The sequence below is a fragment of the Selaginella moellendorffii genome, unplaced genomic scaffold (genome assembly GCF_000143415.4).
Source record: "Selaginella moellendorffii unplaced genomic scaffold, v1.0 SELMOscaffold_1, whole genome shotgun sequence".
Lineage (NCBI taxonomy): Eukaryota > Viridiplantae > Streptophyta > Lycopodiopsida > Selaginellales > Selaginellaceae > Selaginella > Selaginella moellendorffii.
This window is the reverse complement of record NW_003314262.1, coordinates 140149-161247: the sequence shown is the minus strand read 5'-3', so window position 1 is coordinate 161247 and position 21099 is coordinate 140149. Positions and strand designations below refer to the sequence as shown.

The window sequence follows — 21099 nt, the reverse complement described above, 5'->3', positions numbered from 1 at the left end:
CACGCTCAAGTTCCTTAAATATGTCACACACAAACAATTATAGGATTATTGTTAATCCCCTACTAATTAATTACATTTAGTCTAAAATAAAAAGAAACTTGACTTTGTCTCATTCATAATCACAACATCACCTTCAACATAAGAGTTTACCTTCAAAAACTCTTGCCACTCATTGGGGGACCCTGTGGGGTTGAGAGTCACTATAACCTCTTCTACTGTGCTTTCCCAGATTGGGGTCCATGGCTAAGCCGTATAAATGGTCTGATAGAATTCTTGAGTGAGCTATTACATCCCTTGTTGGTCCTCAATGGTGTTCTTGTCTTTATGTTTCAATCCCAGGACAGAAAGAGAATTAATAACTAACCTAATGCCTTTGTAGAAGAGGTTTGTTCAGTATCCATCTTCCATGGTCCAAACTCCAGCACTCCAAGCAGGGAACTCCAAGTCCCATAGTTCGGCTTCCCACTTGTCTAACAGTAACTGCCACTTGTCCAAGTCCTAAGTTCATAGCAACATCCTGTGGGCTGCTGTCTGGGCGCTGCTACCTGCTGTCTTCAAAACATTTGAGATTCCATAATCCAGAGCATATTTGTGAGAATTTTCAGTGGCAGACTTGATCCAGTTGTGTCATAAAACAATAAAACTCCATCAGAACTCAAGTTGAGAACTGCTGGAAAATGTAAAGACCTGTCAATCTGGCACTGTATGTTGACTTGGTCCCCAATTTCATCTCTATGGCACGTTCGCAAAGTGGATATGCTATGTGCCAGTATCTTTGAGGAATTTGAAGCTTCTTGTTATTGTTCCTCAGGAAAACTCTGCCATGAAAACTCCTTGTCCTCCCAACGAACCACCAAGTTGCCAGTCTCCAGAAGGAAAGAACCTTTAGAGCAACAGCCCCAATTTGATTTGTTTGCCACACAATCACACTTGCATCATCAGTGACAATGAGTCCGTTCTCACCCCTGAGCTGAAGCTGTGCGTTCCCACTGATATGAATAAATTCTCCGTTTTTATTTTGCTCCGTTGCCACAGTTTGTTCTGGTACCATATTGCTAGATTGAAAGTCTTTGAGCCTGTCAATGTTGACAGCAAAGCGCCTCCAGCTGAGATGCAGGCCATCTCTATTGCAGTAGCTCAAGAACAACTTTTGTCATTACCTGGGAATCACGTATTGAGGAAATTTAAAGGCTCGTGCACCAACTCGTCAGTCCAGGTCAACGTCAGAGTCAGAGTCAAGCATGCAGTCAGCGAGAAACATTCAAAGTTGTGGCCATGGAAGACCAGTATAGTACGAAAGATACTGAAGTAAAACACAACAAGTGGCTACAAGACACTCCCAACTATAAAAAAGATGTAAGCATCACTTGGTATACTACACCTTATAGTTCATTTAGAAAATAACAGATGCTCTTAATGTTTCTCGCTTTTAGAATTCTCCTGTTCTGTTGCTTGTGCTATGTCATTTTAACTTCGGTGGCAGCTGATGGTGGAAGTCCAGGCACAACCATAATTGTGAGAGGCGAAGACCCTCAGACATGGATTACGTCTCCCAACGCTACCTTTTCTGCAGGATTCGGCCATCTCAATCCCACATCTCCCCTCTATAGTTTCTCGATATGGTACACCAAAATGCACAGTCGTCTGGAGCGCAATGTCCAATGACACGGGAGGTTTTCCAATCGGGCTTATCAAAGGCGACCAGCTCGTTTTCCAGACCGATGGTCGATTAGTTCTCACCTCCAACGCTGCTGGAATTATCTGGGGAACTTCTACGTCAACTCTCGCAGTTACAAAAGCTTTGCTTCAGGAGAATGGCAACTTACAGCTTCTAACGAGCAACGGAGTGCCTGTTTGGCAGTCATTTGAGCGCCCCACGGACACCCTTCTTCCTTATCAGCAGCTCATTGGAAACACCCGGCTTGTCTCCAGTAACCGAAAATATGACCTTCGAATGGATGTGAGTAGAGTTGCGCTCTACTCCCAGGGATATTGGCTTGAACCATACTGGAAGATCGCGAATGACAATCATTCCGATTCTGCGGTCAGTCCTCCTCGTCTCAACTTCAGCACTAGCGGGATGCTTTCTTTCTTTGATGGGAACGGCAGCTCCTGGAAAAATCCTGACAAAGTATATGACACGGCACAGAGGTATGCGCTTGATTATCCTGAAATTGGTCTAACCCGAAGGCTGACCCTGGACGATGATGGCAACTTGAGAATCTACACTCTTGATGAGATCAAGAACAGATGGCTCATAACTTGGCAAGCTGTTCTTCTCGAGTGTGACATCTTTGGGAAATGCGGGCGCTTTGGGATTTGCACATACCGGCCGACTGCAACTTGCATCTGTCCTCCGGGATTTCACCCCACAAATGCTTCCGATCCGTCACAGGATTGTGTTTACAATACTCCGTTGACCAAGTGTCCAACAGGCCAAAACTCAACAGATCCAAGAAACTTCAAGATGATCCAACTTGTACGCACGGACTTCCAATACAATGACTACAATAGCCACCCGCTGCCAAATCCGTCATCCCAGGAGGATTGTATCCAAAGATGCCTCAGGGAGTGCGAGTGTCTCGGAGCTGCTTTCCAGATGGGTGGCGCTGGAATATGCTGGCTCAAGGGCTTAGATCCCTCGGGTCTGTTCAATGGCAAGCAGTCTGTGGACGTGGACAACGTTTTCTTCTTGAAAGTTTCTGCCAAAGATCCAGGACAAAGTCCGGATGCAAACGTATACGTGACAAACGCAAATGCCACCGTCGTTCCTGGTTTCCAGTGGCTGGTGCTCCATCGGCCATTTTTCAGAGATGGTCCTCGCATTGCGCTCTTCATCACAACACTTGTGTTGATGGTTTTCCTCTTGGTTACTTGTTTTATGGGGCTCTGCTGGATCATAAGCGCTAGAGCACGTAACAACATGATGGATCTCGATTTTGGCAGTGGGCCTGCAATATTCACGTATCAGCAGCTGCAAAATTTCACAGACAACTTTTATGACAGGCTTGGATCGGGAGGATTTGGGACAGTCTACAAGGGGCGGCTTCCAAATGGCACTCTTGTTGCAGTCAAGGAGCTGGAAATGGCCATGCAAGCCGATAAACAGTTCCAAGCCGAGGTGAAGACCCTCGGCAAGATTCACCACATCAACCTCGTCCGCTTGCTGGGGTATTGCTACGAGGACAATCGAAAGCTCCTGGTTTATGAGTACATGCCTAATAGTTCACTGGAGAAGCTACTTTTTTTGAATGATACAGAGCACTTTTGCGGCTGGGCCAGCCGATTCAACATTGCTTTGGGGATTGCAAGAGGGATAACATATCTTCATGACGAATGTCAGGAATGCATTCTCCACTGCGACATAAAGCCTCAAAACATCCTGCTTGATGAGAGCTTTATTCCAAAGGTAGCGGATTTTGGTTTAGCCAAGCTGATGAAACGGGAGAGGGCATTGAGTGTGACAACTGTGCGTGGGACCAGGGGATATCTTGCACCTGAATGGATCAGCGACCTTCCAATCACAACCAAGGCGGATGTCTACAGCTTTGGAATGGTGTTGCTCGAGATTATAAGCGGCAGGGAGAAGTACCTCATGACAATATCTGCCATAAACTCAGAAAACAACCGCTGGTGTCTCTCGGACTGGGCTTACAACATGTATCAAGCAGGAGATCTGGAAAGTATCGTTGACAAGAAGCTAGTGAGGGAGGAAGTGGATTTGGTGCAGTTCAAGAGGCTGCTCAAAGTTGCATTATGGTGCATTCAGCATGATGCAAATGCAAGGCCATCAATGGGGAAAGTGGTGCAAATGATGGAAGATACTGTACAAGTTCCTGAACCATTGTCTCCAAATTTATCCTCCGAAATAGCTTTGGATCCTTCTGTTGGTTCTCTGACAAATGGACGATAATAGACGTGGTATCATTATTAGTTCTTTATCTTTTTTGAAATGGTAAACCTCTATTCTACTATTATTTGTTTTGGAAAATTATGATTACTATATGCATTGGGCCAAAGTAGACTAAAAAATGCCAACCCTGTTCAGTCCATCTATTAGGGTGCCAAAGAACATGACTTAGGAATTCCCCCCGATTTCAATAGATCTTGCATGTCTATCGATAGAGAGTTCCACCGACCAAGCAGTAATCTCGAGCCTTGATCGCCGTGCGTTGCTAGTCCAGGGAGAAATTGTCAGGAGCACAACCAGCTTCCAAGTACATGGCAACTTCACCTTGCACCAGTGATGTGTGCCCCAAATCGAGGAAATCCTTTTGAGATCTTTGTCATTGTTGGCAAGGAGGCTTTCGGCATTTGTATGTGTCAACATGAATCACCATCACCAGCACACTTTGGAGTGTTTTTGTCATATACTCTCTGGAGCTCATATCCTTTTTCATGTCAACTTCAATGTGATAACATTTCTCATGCAGTGAACTTTGTAGACACCGCGGACTTTGACCTGGACAGTCTTGTCACTCATGACGTTCCTGCCAAGCTCATGGTGAAGAGCCTCTTGAAGCTTGTTGAATGCATGTTGTTGAGGAGCTCCCCACACGAAAGCGTAATAGCATCACCAGAGGTCAAAAAATTGAGGCGTAGCCTTGGATAAAACGTCAAAAGAATCCCAAGAAAACAGTGCAGCTGCTTGACTGTAGTCAGGGGCGAAAACTCCAGAATTTCTTTGCGTTGTGCCATGTGAGGGACTACAAGATATCAAAGCCTAAGAGGTGGCCCTTGGTGACAGCAAACTTACACTTGTCTGGGTTAAGAGTGAAGCAATGATGCTGGCAAGCTCCAAGTGCTGCAAATGCTCCTCAAAAGAGGTTGACGCTATGCAAAGATGGTCCATGTAGACCCACAATGAATCACCCAGCAAGTCGTGAAAGGCAAATGCCATGAAATGTTGGAAATCTATGCAAATCCACAGCTTGCCATTAACTTTCCACACCAAAACCATGTTGGACATGTTGAGGTATACACTCTTTATGACATGATCTTAGGTGGCAGTAATGCCACTTCACAGGTGTAAGCTAGAGGTGTGTCTCTTGATCATGTATATATAGCTATGACATTATATTTGACTATCCTTCGAGTCCTTGTCCATCATAGCTTCCGCATATCTCTTCAGGACACCCAATCTCTTGACTCCCACATGTAAAAGTTTCATGAGTTCCTCCTTAATTGATGGCAACAATGCTGTGTTAAAATTTCGTATGCCTTGGCAAAGTGGGACAACATTGTCAAAGAGCTTGATCTCATGGCAAATGACCTCCATGGAGGTGGGAGTAGTCCCACACAAATGCATCTTTGAAAGAACAAAGAAGCTCCAAGAGCTGGTTTTCATATGCAGTGGAACACTCATGAAGACTGGATCTGAGTCGTCCGAGAGGAAGGCCTGCTTGCAACGATCATCTAGGGTCAGGGATGTGTTGTCAGCATCAAACATATCCAGTGGTGGCTCCGTGGCCGTTGTAGGAACTCGTTCATCCATCACCTTGATCGCTTCATGAGAAAGTTTATCCGCCCAGAAATTCCTGGTGTGTGCGATGCTCAGAAAAGTGACAGTGTCAAAGAGGGATTGGAGATCAATAGCTCACTGCCGCAGGTCACGAATATTGGTTTTGTGGACATGATACTCGCCATTAAGTTGCCGGATGACAAGCTGACAGTCTCCTGTGCATTGGACGTGGCAGATTCCATGTTGTGAGGCAAGCTCCATGGCAGAGATCATGGACAAATACTCTGCCTCGTTGGCTGAAGTTGCTGGAAGTGTTGTGGAGAGCTGAGCCACAGTTTGCTATTTGTCACTCCAATTCCTGCTCGATGACCATGCACCGTTGAAGTAAGCTGTAAAGAGTTCTGGAGGGCTCTCAAAAAGAGATGAGGAATTAACAATGCTCTCCTGGCCTTGGGAGTCAGCAATGAGAGGTGTCACTGAGAAAGGTGACGGCGGCAAAGGAACTGGGATTGCGAGCTGAGCAGCCTCCAAAGCGATAGCAACTGAAGGAAGATCATTAGTGTAGGTGGAGCTGGTGCTAGGGGTCTCGTTGCCACTTTGTGTCGCCACTGGGGAAATGGCATTTGTGGTGTTGTCAAGAGTGACTGAGTGTTGAGCTTGACAAACAAGTTCCGAGGGAGCGTCCTGTTGGAAGTACAGTGGAGAATATGGATCCCAGGGAGAGAAGCATCTTGTAGGAGCTCTGGAAAGACCACTAGAAAGGAATCTATTAACTATGGAGTGCTGTGAGCAGCTGCAAGGGAAGAAACCACTGGTGATGACACGAGGGAGCCTTTCTGATTGGAGAAGGTGGCATGATGAATGCCATCCAAAATGGAGAACAATCCCTTGTGTCAATCTGTTTGAGCATGGATGCAGCTTCATCCAAGGATTAATTGTACCTCCGATGTTTTAGCTTTTATCGTTTGTTTTATCGAAAGAAAGTGGTGTCTTGTAGTTTACCACCAAGAAATCGACCAAGGTCTCAACATCTTTGCAAATGCCCTTGGGGATGACAAGGTGTTGGGAAAATTTCTTAAGCATGATGGGGATGCTGTGCTCTGTAAGCTCTAATCGCAGTGCATGCATGACCGTGAGGGACATCATGTTATTTCCAGAACCGCAGTCTACCAATGCAGTCCCTGCCATATGCCCTTGATAAGTGACAGGAATGAGAAAAGCTCCAGGACTTTGCCGGGACTTAGGACGACCTTCATGGGCTGTCTCTGAGGCGAAGACTGAAGTGATGAAATGCCACTGAGGTGATGGGCCTTGCAAATCCCCGAGAGAAGTATCCAAACGTAAACCACAGAGCTTGTGTGTGACATATTTAAGGAACTTGAGTGTGAGATTCTGCTGCTAGAAGGCATGGAAATCTCCTCGAGTGCATTTCCACTGCTGCTCCTGGGAAAGGTGCTTGACCTGGAAGTGGTTGAGGGAATGGAAGTTGAATTTCCGTTGGCATCGAGCTTGCTTGAGGTGATGGTGGGGAATCCAGACCAGAGAAATCATCTGAAACAACATGTGTAGGCACAGCCTTCTTTTCTCGAGCTCAACTAGTGATGACAACCTGGGTAAAGTCCTCAGCTGGAAGAATCACATAGATGCCAGCGATTTTCTTTCCTTTGTCCAAAGCTGGCAGAGCTTCAATTGCACGTTCCTGTAAAATCTGACAATAGCTGGACTTGGCTGCAATCGAGGAGTTGTCCACTAAAGGTTGTTGGAGAACTTGCTGAGGCTGTAGGCGTTGCTCAGGGTGTAACTTCCAACAGCATGATTTGTCATGTGTACTCAATTTGCAGTGATTGCAAAAGAGACGATGGTATGGAGGACAATCAACAACATGCGTCCTAAGGTATCTTATCTCTTCTAAAATCTCTACCTGCTGTACGTGCTATTGTTGAAGAATGTGCTGGATTTCCACCAAACATCCACTGTACTCAAGGATTTCTCCTCTGGAGTACGAGTTGGAGGGGCTCTATTGTTAGAACCTAGGGAAGAATTATTGAGTTGAAGTAACTTAGCCACACCCCAGCCCTCTTCACGTTACTTTGTTTAAAAGCCCTAACTCATCTGTAGTAAGGTGTAGATCCAAAAAGAAATAAACTTCTTATTGAGGATCTAACCTTGAGCACAAGTCCAGATGCCAGACAGTCGATGAAAGTAACATTTTGTCACTGTTATATTTCATGATCAATCTACATCATGAGATGAAGTTGTGGAATGTTCTCGTGGTCATGGTTTACTGCTCACATGCATCAAAATAAATAGTGGGATTCATCGACATCACAGAGCCCGATATTCATATCTTGGTAAAGTTGGCCGCCGTAAAAACCATGCAAGGAGGCATTACTTTTAATTTTCTCGATCTTTGGCTCGCGTCGAAAGTTACCGTTGAAAGAATTCGCTGATGATTACTTAAACCCCTAACGCTAGCCCGGAATATCCCCACCAAAAGATCCAGGCCGTCGATCGCGTTGTGTCTCGACATTCCGCCACGAAATGCCGACCCGGCTTACGATGTAACAGTACCACTAGTTACGGTAAGACAGAAGACGCGAGTTCCCTATAGATTTGTTTTTGTTTCTTCTGCCGCAAGGAAAAAGCTGCGAGCAGCGATCGAGCGATCGAGCGAGCGATTGAGTGGTTTCATCACGGAGAAGATCAAAATGTCTGGAGGAGGGGGAAAAAATGACTACCAGCACCTGGTTCAAGAGCAGCTCCCCGAGCTTGACTACTGTGTCAATGACAGCCCTCCTCTCGGTTTGTTCTTGCGGTTTTTCCGATCGATCGATCGTGGGTTTCTTATGTGTGACTTTCTTGGTCTCGTTTTTTTTTTTTTTGAGCAGCCGAGACCATTCTTGTCGGATTCCAGCACTATCTTACCATGGTCGGAACAACGGTTTTGGTCACGACTCCTCTCGTTTACGCTATGGGGGGAAACGATGTAAGTTTTCTTGTTTTCTAGAAAACCTTGAACTTTGTTTGAGAGTCTTCTTCTTCTCGATCGCTGATAGAGAGAACTAAATCGGTTGCTTGCTCTTCTTGTTATGTCTTCTTTCCCTCTCAGAGGGACAAGGCTCGAGTGATTCAAACACTACTCTTTGCGAGCGGCATCAACACGCTCATCCAGTCCTTCCTTGGAACTAGGCTTCCGGCCATTGTGGGGGGTTCCTACGCTTACATCCTCCCCATATTCAGCATCATCAACTCTCCCAAGCTGCGAGCCATCACAGACGATCGCGAGGTACAAAAAAAATCCATTTTTTCTTCTGCGATTCGATCCAAAGCTGACCCTGAAAGTGGTATTTTGTTTTGTTTTCCATCGTTCTTCTCAGAGGTTTCTTCACTCGATGAAAGCCATCCAGGGAGCTCTCATCTGTGCCTCCATTCTCCAGATAGTCCTTGGCTTCAGTGGACTCTGGGGTATTTTTTCAAGGTATAGTTTAAGACTCGATCGTTTGTTTTTGTTTTTCCTGTCTTGGAACACTAGGCCTTGAAAATCCATTCTCTGTTTTGTTCCATGTCCCCAGGTACACGAGTCCTCTCACTATCGGTCCCGTGATCTTGATGGTCGGCATTGGGATGTTTCAGCTCGGCTTTCCAGGGGTAACTTATAAAAAAAAAAATTTCTTTGCGCGAAAAAGATAAAATCTTTCTTTGATCACAGGTTGGAAAGTGCGTCCAAATTGGGATCCCGCAGATTCTTCTCATACTCCTGTTCTCTCAGGTATTTAACGCAGAAGTAATTTTCTCTCGAGTAGTTTGTGTGATTGTTTCTTGCATTTTCAGTATCTCAAGACGCTCAAGGCGAGCAAGAAGATGCCATTCTTCGAGCGCTTTGCAATTGTCATCGCTGTGGCTCTCACCTGGGCCTACGCTCACTTCCTCACAATCACTGGCGCTTACAAGCACTCGAGCGAGCTAGGACAGATCCACTGCCGGACTGATCGGGCCAATCTCATTCGATCCTCTCCATGGTATGAACATGAAACTGTCACAAGATTAAAACTCTCTCCTTGTTTGTAGGATTCGTGTTCCATACCCACTGGAATGGGGAGCTCCAACTTTCAACGCGAGCCATGCGTTTGGGATGCTTGCCGGTGCCATTGTGTCACTAGTCGAAGTAAGCTCTATTGTTTTTTTGAAATCCACTCGATCGGTCGATCACTCGGCTATTTTCTTTTCTTTCCAAGTCGACTGGATCGTTTTATGGGATTGCGCGGCTCGCTGGTGCTACGCCACCTCCCTCGTACGTCCTGAGCCGTGGTATTGGCTGGCAGGTTTGTAGATCCACATCAAACTTTGCATAAGATCCATCAATTTTTCGATTCACAGGGTGTTGGAATTTTCATAAATGGTATCTTTGGAACGGCAGCTGGTCCGACTATCTCTGTGTAAGTTCTTTTTTCTCGTTTTTGCTGCTGTTCTGTAAAGGTGGGATCTTTTTGCAGTGAGAATGCGGGGCTTGTTGGTATCACTCGAGTTGGAAGCCGACGAACCATCCAAGTCGCAGCTTTCTTCATGATCTTTTTCAGCTTGTTCGGTAAGAACTTCTTCTCAGGTTTGGAAGACTCACGATCTAACGAGTAAGTGAATTGTTTCCAGGAAAATTCGGTGGTATCTTTGCATCGATCCCCGCGGCAATGGTGGCTGGCATCTACTGCGTGCTCTTCGGAGTCTTGGGTGAATTTTCTTTCTTTAACCCTCTCTCTTAAACCCTAAACCCTCTAACCCTCTCTCTATCCTAGCTGCGAGTGGTGTCTCGTATCTCCAGTTCACAAACCTCAACTTACCTCGCAACTTGATCATTCTCGGCTTCTCCGTGTTCATGGCTTTCTCCGTCCCGGAATACATTCGAGAGTTTACAATCTCGGCTGGACATGGCCCAGTTCACACGAAATCACACTGGGTAAGCTAGCTTCTTCTCGAGAATCACTACGTAGGCACTAAACTCCGAGTCTGGTCGCGCAGTTTAACGATATATTGAACGTGACTCTCTCGTCCGGGCCAGTGATTGCGCTGATCGTTGGCGTCGTCCTCGACAACACACTCAAGCTTAAGGTGACAAAGAAGGATAGAGGAGCGAATTGGTGGAAGAACTTCCGGACCTTTGGAGCTGACAAGAGGAACGAGGAGTTTTACAAGCTGCCTTTCAATCTCAACAAGTTCTTTCCTCCAGTGTGACTAATAGAGTTGTATCTAAAGATTAGTTTTTGTTTGACTCGGGTCATTTAAGAGAAAAGTTCGTTTCCATGGTGGTGTGTTCGGACGTGACGTACTTCTAACGAGTATCCAAGCAGGTTCCTTGGTTTTGGCCCTTTCCTGTGTGTGATGACAACAAAAGGCAGATAGGTAACCTCAATGCCCTTATTGGGCCGAGAACTCGATGAGAACAGAAGACTTGTGGAGGATCCAATTTAACAAGCCAAAGCCATGATCAAGGCAGAAAGCAGAAGAGGAATAGTTGGCTAGCTTTGGAAAGCATCTGTAAAAGAAGCCAAAGGAACTGAGTGAAGGGACCTGTGTCCAAAGGTTGTGGTTGTGACCCTAGGTGCATTGAATAAGGGGTTAAAATTTCCTGATTAAAAGTTCCCCCTTTTGAAGGGTTCCTTTCCACCCTCCTAAAATTTTAAAGTTACATGTAACCCTTTTTAAAAAAGCAATGTCATTAATATTAAATTGCCATTTTATATGTGTCATTATTTTATTAATTTGTTCTATCAGATTCCAGGCATGAGGAAATATTTTGGGGGGACACTAAATTCCCTACCTTCTGTGCAATGTCATTGGCAGAGTGTATAGAACAAAGGGTTAAAAGCTCCCTCCTTTGAAAAATTTCCCCCACCCTACTGTTAGGGTGGTTCCATTGAAGAAAGTTTTTCAAACCCTGTAATGTCATTGATATAATTTTCTAAATTCTTTTTTTTTAATAAGTAATGATTACTATTTTTATATGTGGCACCATTTTATAAATTTATTCTACTGGGTTCCAGGCATTGGGAGAAATTTTCAGGGGGGGACACTAAGTTTGCCCCTTTTCCCCAAGTCCAATGCTATGTCACTAGCAGGGTGCATGGAGCAAGAGGTTAAAAGTTTCCCCCTTACCTTAACATTTTAGAGAGAGAGGGGGTGGATGGTATATTAATTGGGGTTTAGACTATGAATGGATGGTACTGTTCATATTCTACACTGTGAAAACATATGTATATTTCATATTAAAACATTATACTATAAAGCAATATAAAGCTTGTCTGGCAATCCAATCACTAAAGGTACCTGTTTAATTTGTGAAATGTGGTCCACAACTCTTCTATTGCTTCCATAGCTTCAATTGAAGTATAGACTTTTGCTTGTTGTTGTCAATGCCTTGAAGTTTAAAGAACAAATTAATCTAGAGCTAGAAGAGGTGGACCATCCACTTAGGCATACTTGAATTAGCATTGCCTTGAAATCTAATTTAAGTCAAAGCATTCAAATCATTATATGATGCCACCCCTTCCCCCTTTCAGCCCCCTTAGTGCCCAGAAACCCCCACCAAACACACCACCCAATGTACCAGGTAGAACTTGTCAGCTTGGAGGATTAGGGTGATGTTGTGGTGGGCTCCCCAGTACGCGGATGGAGAAAGTGTCAATGTGCATGTATAAATCCATCATCTATTCACCTACGGCAACCTCTGAGGTTCAGTGGGGACACCAAATTGATCCATATAATGCCTGTGCTTGGTCTTTTGGGGCAGTTCCTAAGTGGCTCAGGGGGATGCCCTATTGAAAATGCATAGGCAATAAAAGGGTGGATTATATTTCTCTTCAAATTAGTCTCAATGTAGTTGGTAGAAGCATCAAGATGGGTTTGCAGAGACCACTATCTTTGGTGTTTGATGACAATCTTGAGCCAATGACCAATGAAGTACCCCATGCCCAATAGAATGTCCACAATATACATTCCGATCAATCAGCACTGGTCCCAACAAGTAGTAGTGCACTCATCTTCAGGGGCATGGCCCATGTTGATCATGTTACCATCAATGTCATTAGGATGATATACAATTATCAGGAGAAGGAAAGAAAGAGAGTTTGGACATAGAAGTGGGTTTGGCCAAGATGGTGGGAGGGTGCTTAGCTTAGATTGGCTTTGCTGATGACGTGCTTCTTCTTCTTCCTGTTATATATTGTCTCTCAAAGGGCAATCACCCCACTCACCCTCACCAATCTCAATCCTTTATCATCGAGTTCGATGTGAACCACCTACTACAGCTGGTGGTGCAATGGCTGCTCACACCACCCCAATCAATCATGTGTGGGTCAACACCATCAAGCAGCTGTTGAGACCATCTGCTCTGCCAAGTGGCCTATCCCATCAGCAAGTGGGGTAAGATAGAGGCCATCACAGCCAAGGAGAGGGTCCATGTGTGGTAGCGCACACAAACATTAGAATTGCCCATTGGGTGTGATTGAGCACACTTTCCTAGAGGGTGTGTTCATGTAGGGGAGAGGCAAGTGGAAGGGCAATGATCTAGATGCCTAGTCTTGCTTGTGCAAAGGTTGTGGGTTAGGGCTAATATCCTTCCACTCCACCCACATTGGTGGTGGCAGCAATAGGGGTTAGATCATCACCAATGATGCTTGATCGGGGAGAGGGTGCAGCAGCCACACACAGGCTGTGGTTCCTCAGCTATTCCACCATAGGAGGATAGCTAGAATACGGGTATCAAGATGGTATTAATTACTGGATCAAAGGGACCCAGTGCAATGGGGAACACTGGCAAAGCCAATCTCATGCACCCCCTCAAAGGACCAATGGGTAGGTAGAACACACCACACCTACCCATCTTGGCCATCTTGGTTTTGGGGTAGTGATTGGATCTCAATTGGTCACTGGTCACACTTGTTAGGCCTAGTACTCCCATACCACAATACCACCTCCGCATCATCACATCCCACTGATGAGGCTGCAGATCCCACTGTGATGAGAAACACTAAGATTTACAACATATATTAATGTATTTTATAAAGTATCTATAATAATGCTGAACTTTCTGGCTGCCAGATCCAGCCAATCACAACCGTGTAATGGGGGGGTAACTGTCAAATGGTTATTTCTTTAACCACATTTTAGCAAATAATCATACTGATGTTTGCTCTTAGCCAATGGGAGGTGGCCAATTGCTTAGGGCAAGAGAAGATAGCACTGCGGCACATGTCACATGCAATCTGTTGACTAGACTGTGCTTGTTGTTTATTGAGCAAAAAAGGCACCATAAGGAATACATGTGTTCAATGACATGGCAAAAAATAAGTAGAGCGTTTGGCCAATGGCTGTGATTAACTTTGGGTTAATCAACTGCCTAATTCAAGATCTTTCTCTGCAATTGCAGTGGCAACTAGCAACTCTAATTTGGGGTCTTAAGAAGATGTAGACTACAATTACTAATCATCACTAGATGATGTTTCTTCGCAATAGCAAGCTCAATAAGTTTTAGGTGATGTAAAGATGGGTGGAGAGAGTAGTGAACTAGGTTTGTGTTTATCTTGATAAAGTAGAATCCAATCACTTTTCTTTCCAGGATCTGAGTGCCCTACACAACTAAGTGCTTAAGGTATTTAGTCTATTTCAATATAGTGCTTTATTGCTTGAGGAATAGGTGTGCAAGAAGACTTCAAACAATTGTTAGATTTTTAAAGTCCCTTTACTATTCTAGTAGGCACTAGCACTTGGCTTCTTTACTTCTTAAACCTTCTTTGTGGTTAAATCTAGGCGTTCAGACACACACTTCCAGCCAAGTGCCCAGTGGGAGTGTAGGAGGTACTCACGTTTAGAATGTTTCTTTTATTTATGTGTTTGTAACAGGATTTTTTAGCTAAGCACAAATTATATAGCATTCTAAACCCTAGCATATAGACAATATGCATGTGTTCATATTGCAGATCTATAGTTTCATCCGGGTGGTGAGCCGCTTCTTATATATGTATTATCTTGAATGATTTCCAATATGAGGTCCACTCAACAAGTATGGCATCAACACTGCTGGGCCTCCCCACTGTCGTCACCATCACCAAAACAACCCCTAATATCAATTTCACTGACAATTATGGTATGCACCTTACGACAGCTTAGATGGCAACCAACGCTACTTATAATAACAACCACCTTTTCAAGCCATCTAAATGGTTGTGTATTCAACACTACAGGGTTAGAAGCAAGAATCCAAAATATCATTTGGGGCTCCATTATTTCTTGATAGATATTTTTACAGTCATACATGTTCAAGCATGGCTAGAGAAGGCTCCTCTAGTGCTTAACTTTGTTAGGCCATCAGACATTATTCCATTGAGTTAGTTTGCAAGAGATGCTTCTACCTATACTTCTGCAATTGTTGCTATGGCAATTACTAGTGGATCAAACACCTAACACTACAAACATTATGTTCATTATTGATCATCCTAAAGCTAAAAACACCTATAAGGTATTTGTAATATTTTGACTGGATTTTTTTTTGTGAACTTCAAAAGCAAGTGCATGTGCTAGGTGATATGGACCATGTCTATCATGAGCTCAAATTGTCATGGTTTTCTAGAGACATACCAAGTCCTATTTTCGATAGTGGAACTAAAGACAAAAATGTATTTAGGATTGCACCCTTCACTATTCTAGATGATACGCCTTAGGACCACATACAGAAGTAATTGCACTTTATCTCATTCATATATGGAAAGAACTTCATTGGGGTATGTCTTTCATGATGTTTTTTAGTGGTTCATAATGCATGTTTTGTCAATAGCCACTTCATCCTTGAAAACCCTTGAGCAATCTCTATTTGTTGCAACCGCTATATTTGCAAAAAGTTTAGGATCAAGAAACAAACATGAGATATTGATTAATTGCAAGAATGAATGAACATCTTTCCAAAGTTTGTGGGTCCATGGTAAATTCTATCTAGATAGTGGCCACCCCCAAGATATTTGCATGGAGGACACTTATATAGGCTAGGCATATGGTTTCACTCCTGGCCAATTTCTAAGGATGTGCATTTGTACTCAAATGCCCAGGGCAATCAAACTTTTAGAGACAAAGAAGCCACCAACATACCACTTTTTATTCTCCAGTGGTGCTGATTAAAGCTTGCCAAAGGTTATTGCATTCAAGGTTGATTAAATTATTGTACACTTTCATTTTCTGTTCCACAATGTGTTTTTGTCTTTTATTTGTACATTATATTATCTATAACCTTACTACATAATTGTATCTAGGATCCATTATATTGACTTGGTGTTGGATTGAAACCTCAAAGTCTCTTTCAGGACTCTCCACTGAACTTCGGCTTCACTTCCAGTGAGTCTAGCTCCACTTTGGTATCTCCATGGGATCCTCTATAACTTCCCACGTAATCAGACAGCAAAAAGTTTGAAGTGGAGGTAGAGCGTGAATCCCTCCAAAACTCTTCTTCCTCTTATATGTTGACTCCTTCTTGGCTGTTGTGGTTGTGGCATCGACCGCATTTAAGATAACACTTCCATGCCAAAACATCTCTAGATTCATGATGGTCATTTGTAAGTTCCAAAAAATTTAAGAAGAAAAACCAATATACCTTAAGCTTTGATTCGTGAATAGCATTTGAACCCTCAAATTTTATCAAGTGTGAGAATGCACTAACCAGGAGCTTGAAATCTCCCCCAGGTGGCTCCACAAGTTTTGTAGCTCCTTTTACTCATCAGTGAGTGTGGGGGAAGCTCCAAATTGAAACCTCTCTCTAGGAAGCAAATCATGTAGGAATTCTTCACCCCAAATGGATTCTTGATGTGTCAAGCACTGCAGGTTGCAATGACATGAGTGCCGGAAAGCTTCACTAGCCAATAAGGAGAAACCATGCGTGAAAGATTGAAGAAAGAAAAAGAATAACTCACTTGAACAACATAAGTACCCATACCACTAGAGGTAGCAGTGATAAAGCCGCAGCCTTGACAATTGGAACTCTTGATGGCCTCTTGGTCATGTATTTTATTGCAGATATAGCATATTGTGCAAATCCTCCACTGCACTATGAAAACCACCAAAATTTTTAGTGTGACAAACCTCTCAAGCGAGAAAGGAAAAAAAAACATGAAGATCATATTAAGATCGAGCCAAGAGACAACTTTGTCTCCCTGTGAGAATCCAGTGATGCTGGGGCCAATGCTTACAACTTTTCCACTCACATCAGAGCCTGCATAGATGAAAAAGCCAAAAAAAAAAAAAAAAGAGCCAAGAGAAATAAAGAATCTCAACTCCAGCTCAAGAGAAAAAAGCCTAAATGTTTACAAGGTATATATGGCAATTTGATTAAATAGATGATCTTGAGCATTCCCTTCTGGAGCTTCCAATCTATAAGATTGATCATTGTAGCTTCAATCTTGACCAGAATTTCGTCCTTTTCGGGCATCGGGGACTGGGATCTCCACATGCTATAACGTTTCTAGGGCTCAATCATCCAAGAATTTTGGGGCATTTAGCTCAACCATACCTTGAGAGCTTTGCTGTACTTGGAGTATTGCAAGGCTGCCATGGCCATAAAATCCCAGACTTCAGTGACACTTTGTGCTATTTAAAACTTACATCTCCTCCTTCTCCTTATACTACAAGAGCTCTTGACGAAGAGCCACTAGATTCACTAGAACCTTGACTGCATAAGTGATTTGTAGCAGAAGTTCATTGGACTGTCGAGACAATGTGTCCTCACTCCATTCTGTATCATCCTCCCCGACAAGAGTTGCCTTGAATTGAGTGCTTTACAGGTGATATCTGAGCCTAGTGCCAATGGCAAGCATGAAAGTGGGATGAGCTTGGAGCTGTAGTGTGCGATGAGCTCCTGCAACTACCTCATCTCCTTGCCCAGGGTCTCAAGCAATTTCCTGAGTGGACCAACCAATTTCATGATTTCTTACCATTGCTCTATGCTGGCGCTGGAGATTCTTAAGCTATAGCGACTGATCCGACACTGCTGTGGCTAAGGCAGTGAGAAACCTTGATGGCTCGCGATGCTGTGGAAATCCCGATCCCCAAAATCTGTATTCAGCACATCACAATTTTTTAGCTCTTACTTCACATAAGCCTAAATCTCACGATTAGAGTTTCGGCTTGAGGGCACTGCCAAGAATCAGAACAGCTTGCAGTAAAAGGTTAGTTTTTCTTCTTAGTTTATGGTACACCCTTCTCTAGCAAGCAATTGGAAAACCCTAGACAAGCACACAGAACCAAGTACACAGCAGGTTCGTGTTTGTTTATATCCTTAGCCTCCATCACATACTAACACTGTTTCAGATTTCTATTATAAATTCAAGTTTGTTCATAAATATAAACTTGTATAAGTTATAGTTTTCTAGCTTTGTACTTGAAATTTTCAAATTATACCTTACTTTCATCATCTTCTTAGAATTATAAAAAATACCACATTTTGATAAGAATTTCAATACTAATAATTTTGATAAGCACCCTGAGCTGCTTCAAATTACTTCAGATTAAAAATAAAATATATACACATCAAGAAATGTCCACTATACCATCTCCACCTCACTAGCAAGTCACACTATTTACAAAGATTCACAAATTTCAAATTTTGAAATTGATTTTTTATCATCTATTTGTGTTTTTTTTGTAATGCATGCATTTGCATCAATGGCTGTTAATATTGACACTTTAAGGGGTAATGGTCCTTACTGCTTTAGAATTCATAGATAGATTTACTATAATGGCATGCTGTCACACTCTTCTAGAGATCAAAATCCATCTTATGGGCAACTTTATATGCTAGATATACAAGAAGCCACAAATATAAGGCATCAAAACTTATTTAATACAAGTTGTGAGCGAGATTTATTATTACATCTTGATACACTCCTCCATCAAATTAATCCATATACACATGCTTATAAAATGATGTATAAAATGGAACAAAAAGAACTTTGTGAAGTAGCAGTTATAGACCATCTTTTACATGGTGTTTATATGTTACTAAGGAATGAAAGAACTAATCATTGATGCTATAGTATACCATAAACAAATAATGTTGCTATTGTTTTTGTTTGTTACTGAAACTGGAAAACCCCCACATAGACATGAAATTTGTATATATTCTATGGCAAATATTTCCATAAATATTTCAACACTTGATGCTAATTGTGATCCTATGGTTTATCCCTTGATATTTCCTTTTGGTGATAAAGGATAGCATGCAAATATTTTGAATACACAATGATGTTGAACCATATTACTTCTATATTATATATATTGTTTATCTAAAAGAGACACACTACAATTAGGTTTTGACCAAATCTTACATGTTGGCAAGCTTACTCAACAATATATTGTTGATGCCTATTGAGAGTAATAACTTACAATATTATCATATCCACTAAAAATAATTACGACTACAAATGTATATTGGTCTTATTGATTATGTTGTAAATTGTGCTTTAAATGAAAATATGAATCTGGTAAAATTGTTATACTACCTTCAAGTTATAGTGGTGGACCTAGAGTAATGTAACAAAATTATCAACATGCAATGGCAATTTTTGCTCATTACTCAAATTAGATCACTTGCAACCCTAAGTAGTTAGAAATTATAGAAAAATTACATCCAAATGAAAGTCTAGAACACTGTTCTGATTTGGTTTCTAGAGTTTTCCATATTAACTTAAAGAATTTTTGAAAGACATAACAAAAAGACATGTATTCGGAAAATGTATAGCATATATATGTATGTAATTGAATTCCAAAAATGAGGTCTCCCACATTGTTATTTTCTAGGAATTTTAGCTCATGAAAATAAAATTAAAGATCATAATGAAATTAATTAATATATCATGGCTGGATTATCAGATCCTTGTGATGAGCCTAAACTCTTTGGAAATAGTTATATTGCATATGATGCATAAACCATGTGGACCTTTTTTATCCTAATAATCCTTGTATGGAAAATTGTTCTTGCTCGAAAGATTTTCCAATAAATTTAATTATGAAACCACATTTTCTATTAATGGATTTTAAGATTATCATAGACTAGATAATGGATGTATAGTTTTGTAAAAATAGTTGTCATATAGATAACCATTGGGTTGTGCCTTATAACAAGTACCTTTGTAAAAAATATTCAAATGTTTACAAAAGCTATAACTATGCCACTATTGAAATCCATTCAGCAACTCAATATGATAATACCTTAAACTAAGATGAAATTTTAAGTTTTGTAAACACCCATTATGTTTCTGCTCCTAAAGCTATATGAAGACTTTTTCAATTTAAAATGCATGGCCATTTAACACTTATAATTCATCTTGAAAATTTTCAGAATGTTAGGTAATAATCAAATTGCACTTCAAAGAGCTACTTCTTAAAATGGTATTATATTGATAAAATGGTTTGAATTAAATATGTATGACCCAAATGCAAGACAATATATTTATCCTAAAGTTCCTTTACATTATACATATAATAAATGCACTGACCATTGGCAGATTATATATCAATGAAATATTATCTCACAAATATATTCTGTTTTCCCTATCTAATACTGAAGTTTATCATTTATGCCTTATATTACTTCACAAAAGAGGGGTTATTTCTTTTAATTATCTTAAAATAGTTTATAATACTTATTTTGAAACATTTAAATTTATTGTGTTTACTATGGGACTTTTAGTACATGATACAGAATGAAAAAAATGTTTAAAAGATGCTTTCTCTTTCAAAATGTTATCACAATTAAGACAATTATTTGTGTTTTTATGTGTCTTTTGCAGTCTAAAAAATCCTTATTCCTTATAGAAAAAATTCAAAAAAAAATTTAGAAGATTTTGTGCTAATAGATCCATTACTTTGTTATGAATGCGTTTACATGATATAAATTGCAAATTCAATCTATATGGAAAATATAATCAAGATTATAAATTGCCTTTATCTTATACAAATTTTGATACAAATAGTCTTATTAATTTGACACAATTAAATAATTCTGTAGAAAATAATTTACTTTGATTTAATGATGAACAACAAGTTATATTTTATGATATCCTCAACACAATTAACAACCCAACCGAGAAAAATTAATATATTTTCATCAATGGTTCTTGTGGTATTAGTAAAAGTTTTCTCCTCACACTTTTATATATATATTTCAGCTTTAAAAAAAAATGTAGTTAGTATGGCCTAGATAGGCATTACAAGCACTTTACTACATAATTGTGATTTAAACTTTCTATTCCAATAAATGAAACTTCTACTTCTATTATTACTGCTAATAGTGAAGTAGGCCATAAAATTAAGAATGCACGTGTGTTAATATGGGATGAAATTAGCATGGTTAACACATATGCATTTTTTGCCATTAATTCAGAATTGAAAGATATAAAAAATGAATTACCTTTCAGAGGAATTGTTATTATTACAAGTGGTGACTTTAGATAAACACTACTAGTTATTCCATATGGTCATTGAGTATAAATTGTTTCATATTCAGTAAAAATGAATAGATTATGGAAATTTTTTAAAACACTTCCACTAAAAAAGAATATGAGACTAATTTAAAATAACTCTTCATGGGCTGATTGGCTTCTTTAAAT

At 41.2% G+C, this 21099-nt stretch overlaps 2 protein-coding genes across 2 annotated transcripts; both read left to right on the top strand.

Annotated features, from left to right (window-relative positions):
• Window positions 1-1654: 1654 nt before the first annotated feature.
• LOC9629156 (G-type lectin S-receptor-like serine/threonine-protein kinase At1g34300) lies at window positions 1655-3913 on the top strand. Its single transcript, XM_002961780.1, has one exon. The coding sequence runs from the start codon at window positions 1655-1657 to the stop codon at window positions 3911-3913; it is 2259 nt and encodes a 752-aa protein (XP_002961826.1).
• A 4119-nt stretch (window positions 3914-8032) lies between these two features.
• On the top strand, window positions 8033-10724 carry LOC9656536 (nucleobase-ascorbate transporter 2). Its single transcript, XM_002961779.2, has 14 exons — window positions 8033-8263; window positions 8350-8447; window positions 8571-8747; window positions 8839-8939; window positions 9034-9109; window positions 9171-9230; window positions 9293-9480; window positions 9530-9626; window positions 9697-9783; window positions 9839-9897; window positions 9955-10046; window positions 10109-10186; window positions 10252-10412; window positions 10475-10724. Exons 1-14 carry the CDS (start codon window positions 8170-8172, stop codon window positions 10685-10687), a joined length of 1581 nt encoding a protein of 526 aa, XP_002961825.1. The 5' UTR covers window positions 8033-8169; the 3' UTR covers window positions 10688-10724.
• The last annotated feature ends 10375 nt before the right edge of the window (window positions 10725-21099 follow it).

What these genes read in the sequence shown, in the direction of transcription:
- LOC9629156 (XM_002961780.1), top strand. Translation starts at nt 1,655, where the DNA reads ATGTCCAATGACACGGGAGGTTTTCCAATCGGGCTTATCAAAGGCGAC.
- LOC9656536 (XM_002961779.2), top strand. Translation starts at nt 8,170, where the DNA reads ATGTCTGGAGGAGGGGGAAAAAATGACTACCAGCACCTGGTTCAAGAG. An exon ending in CTCTGGGGTATTTTTTCAAG is followed by an intron (nt 8,940 to 9,033) that starts GTATAGTTTAAG and finishes CCATGTCCCCAG; the next exon opens with GTACACGAGTCCTCTCACTA. An exon ending in GCCGTGGTATTGGCTGGCAG is followed by an intron (nt 9,784 to 9,838) that starts GTTTGTAGATCC and finishes TTCGATTCACAG; the next exon opens with GGTGTTGGAATTTTCATAAA.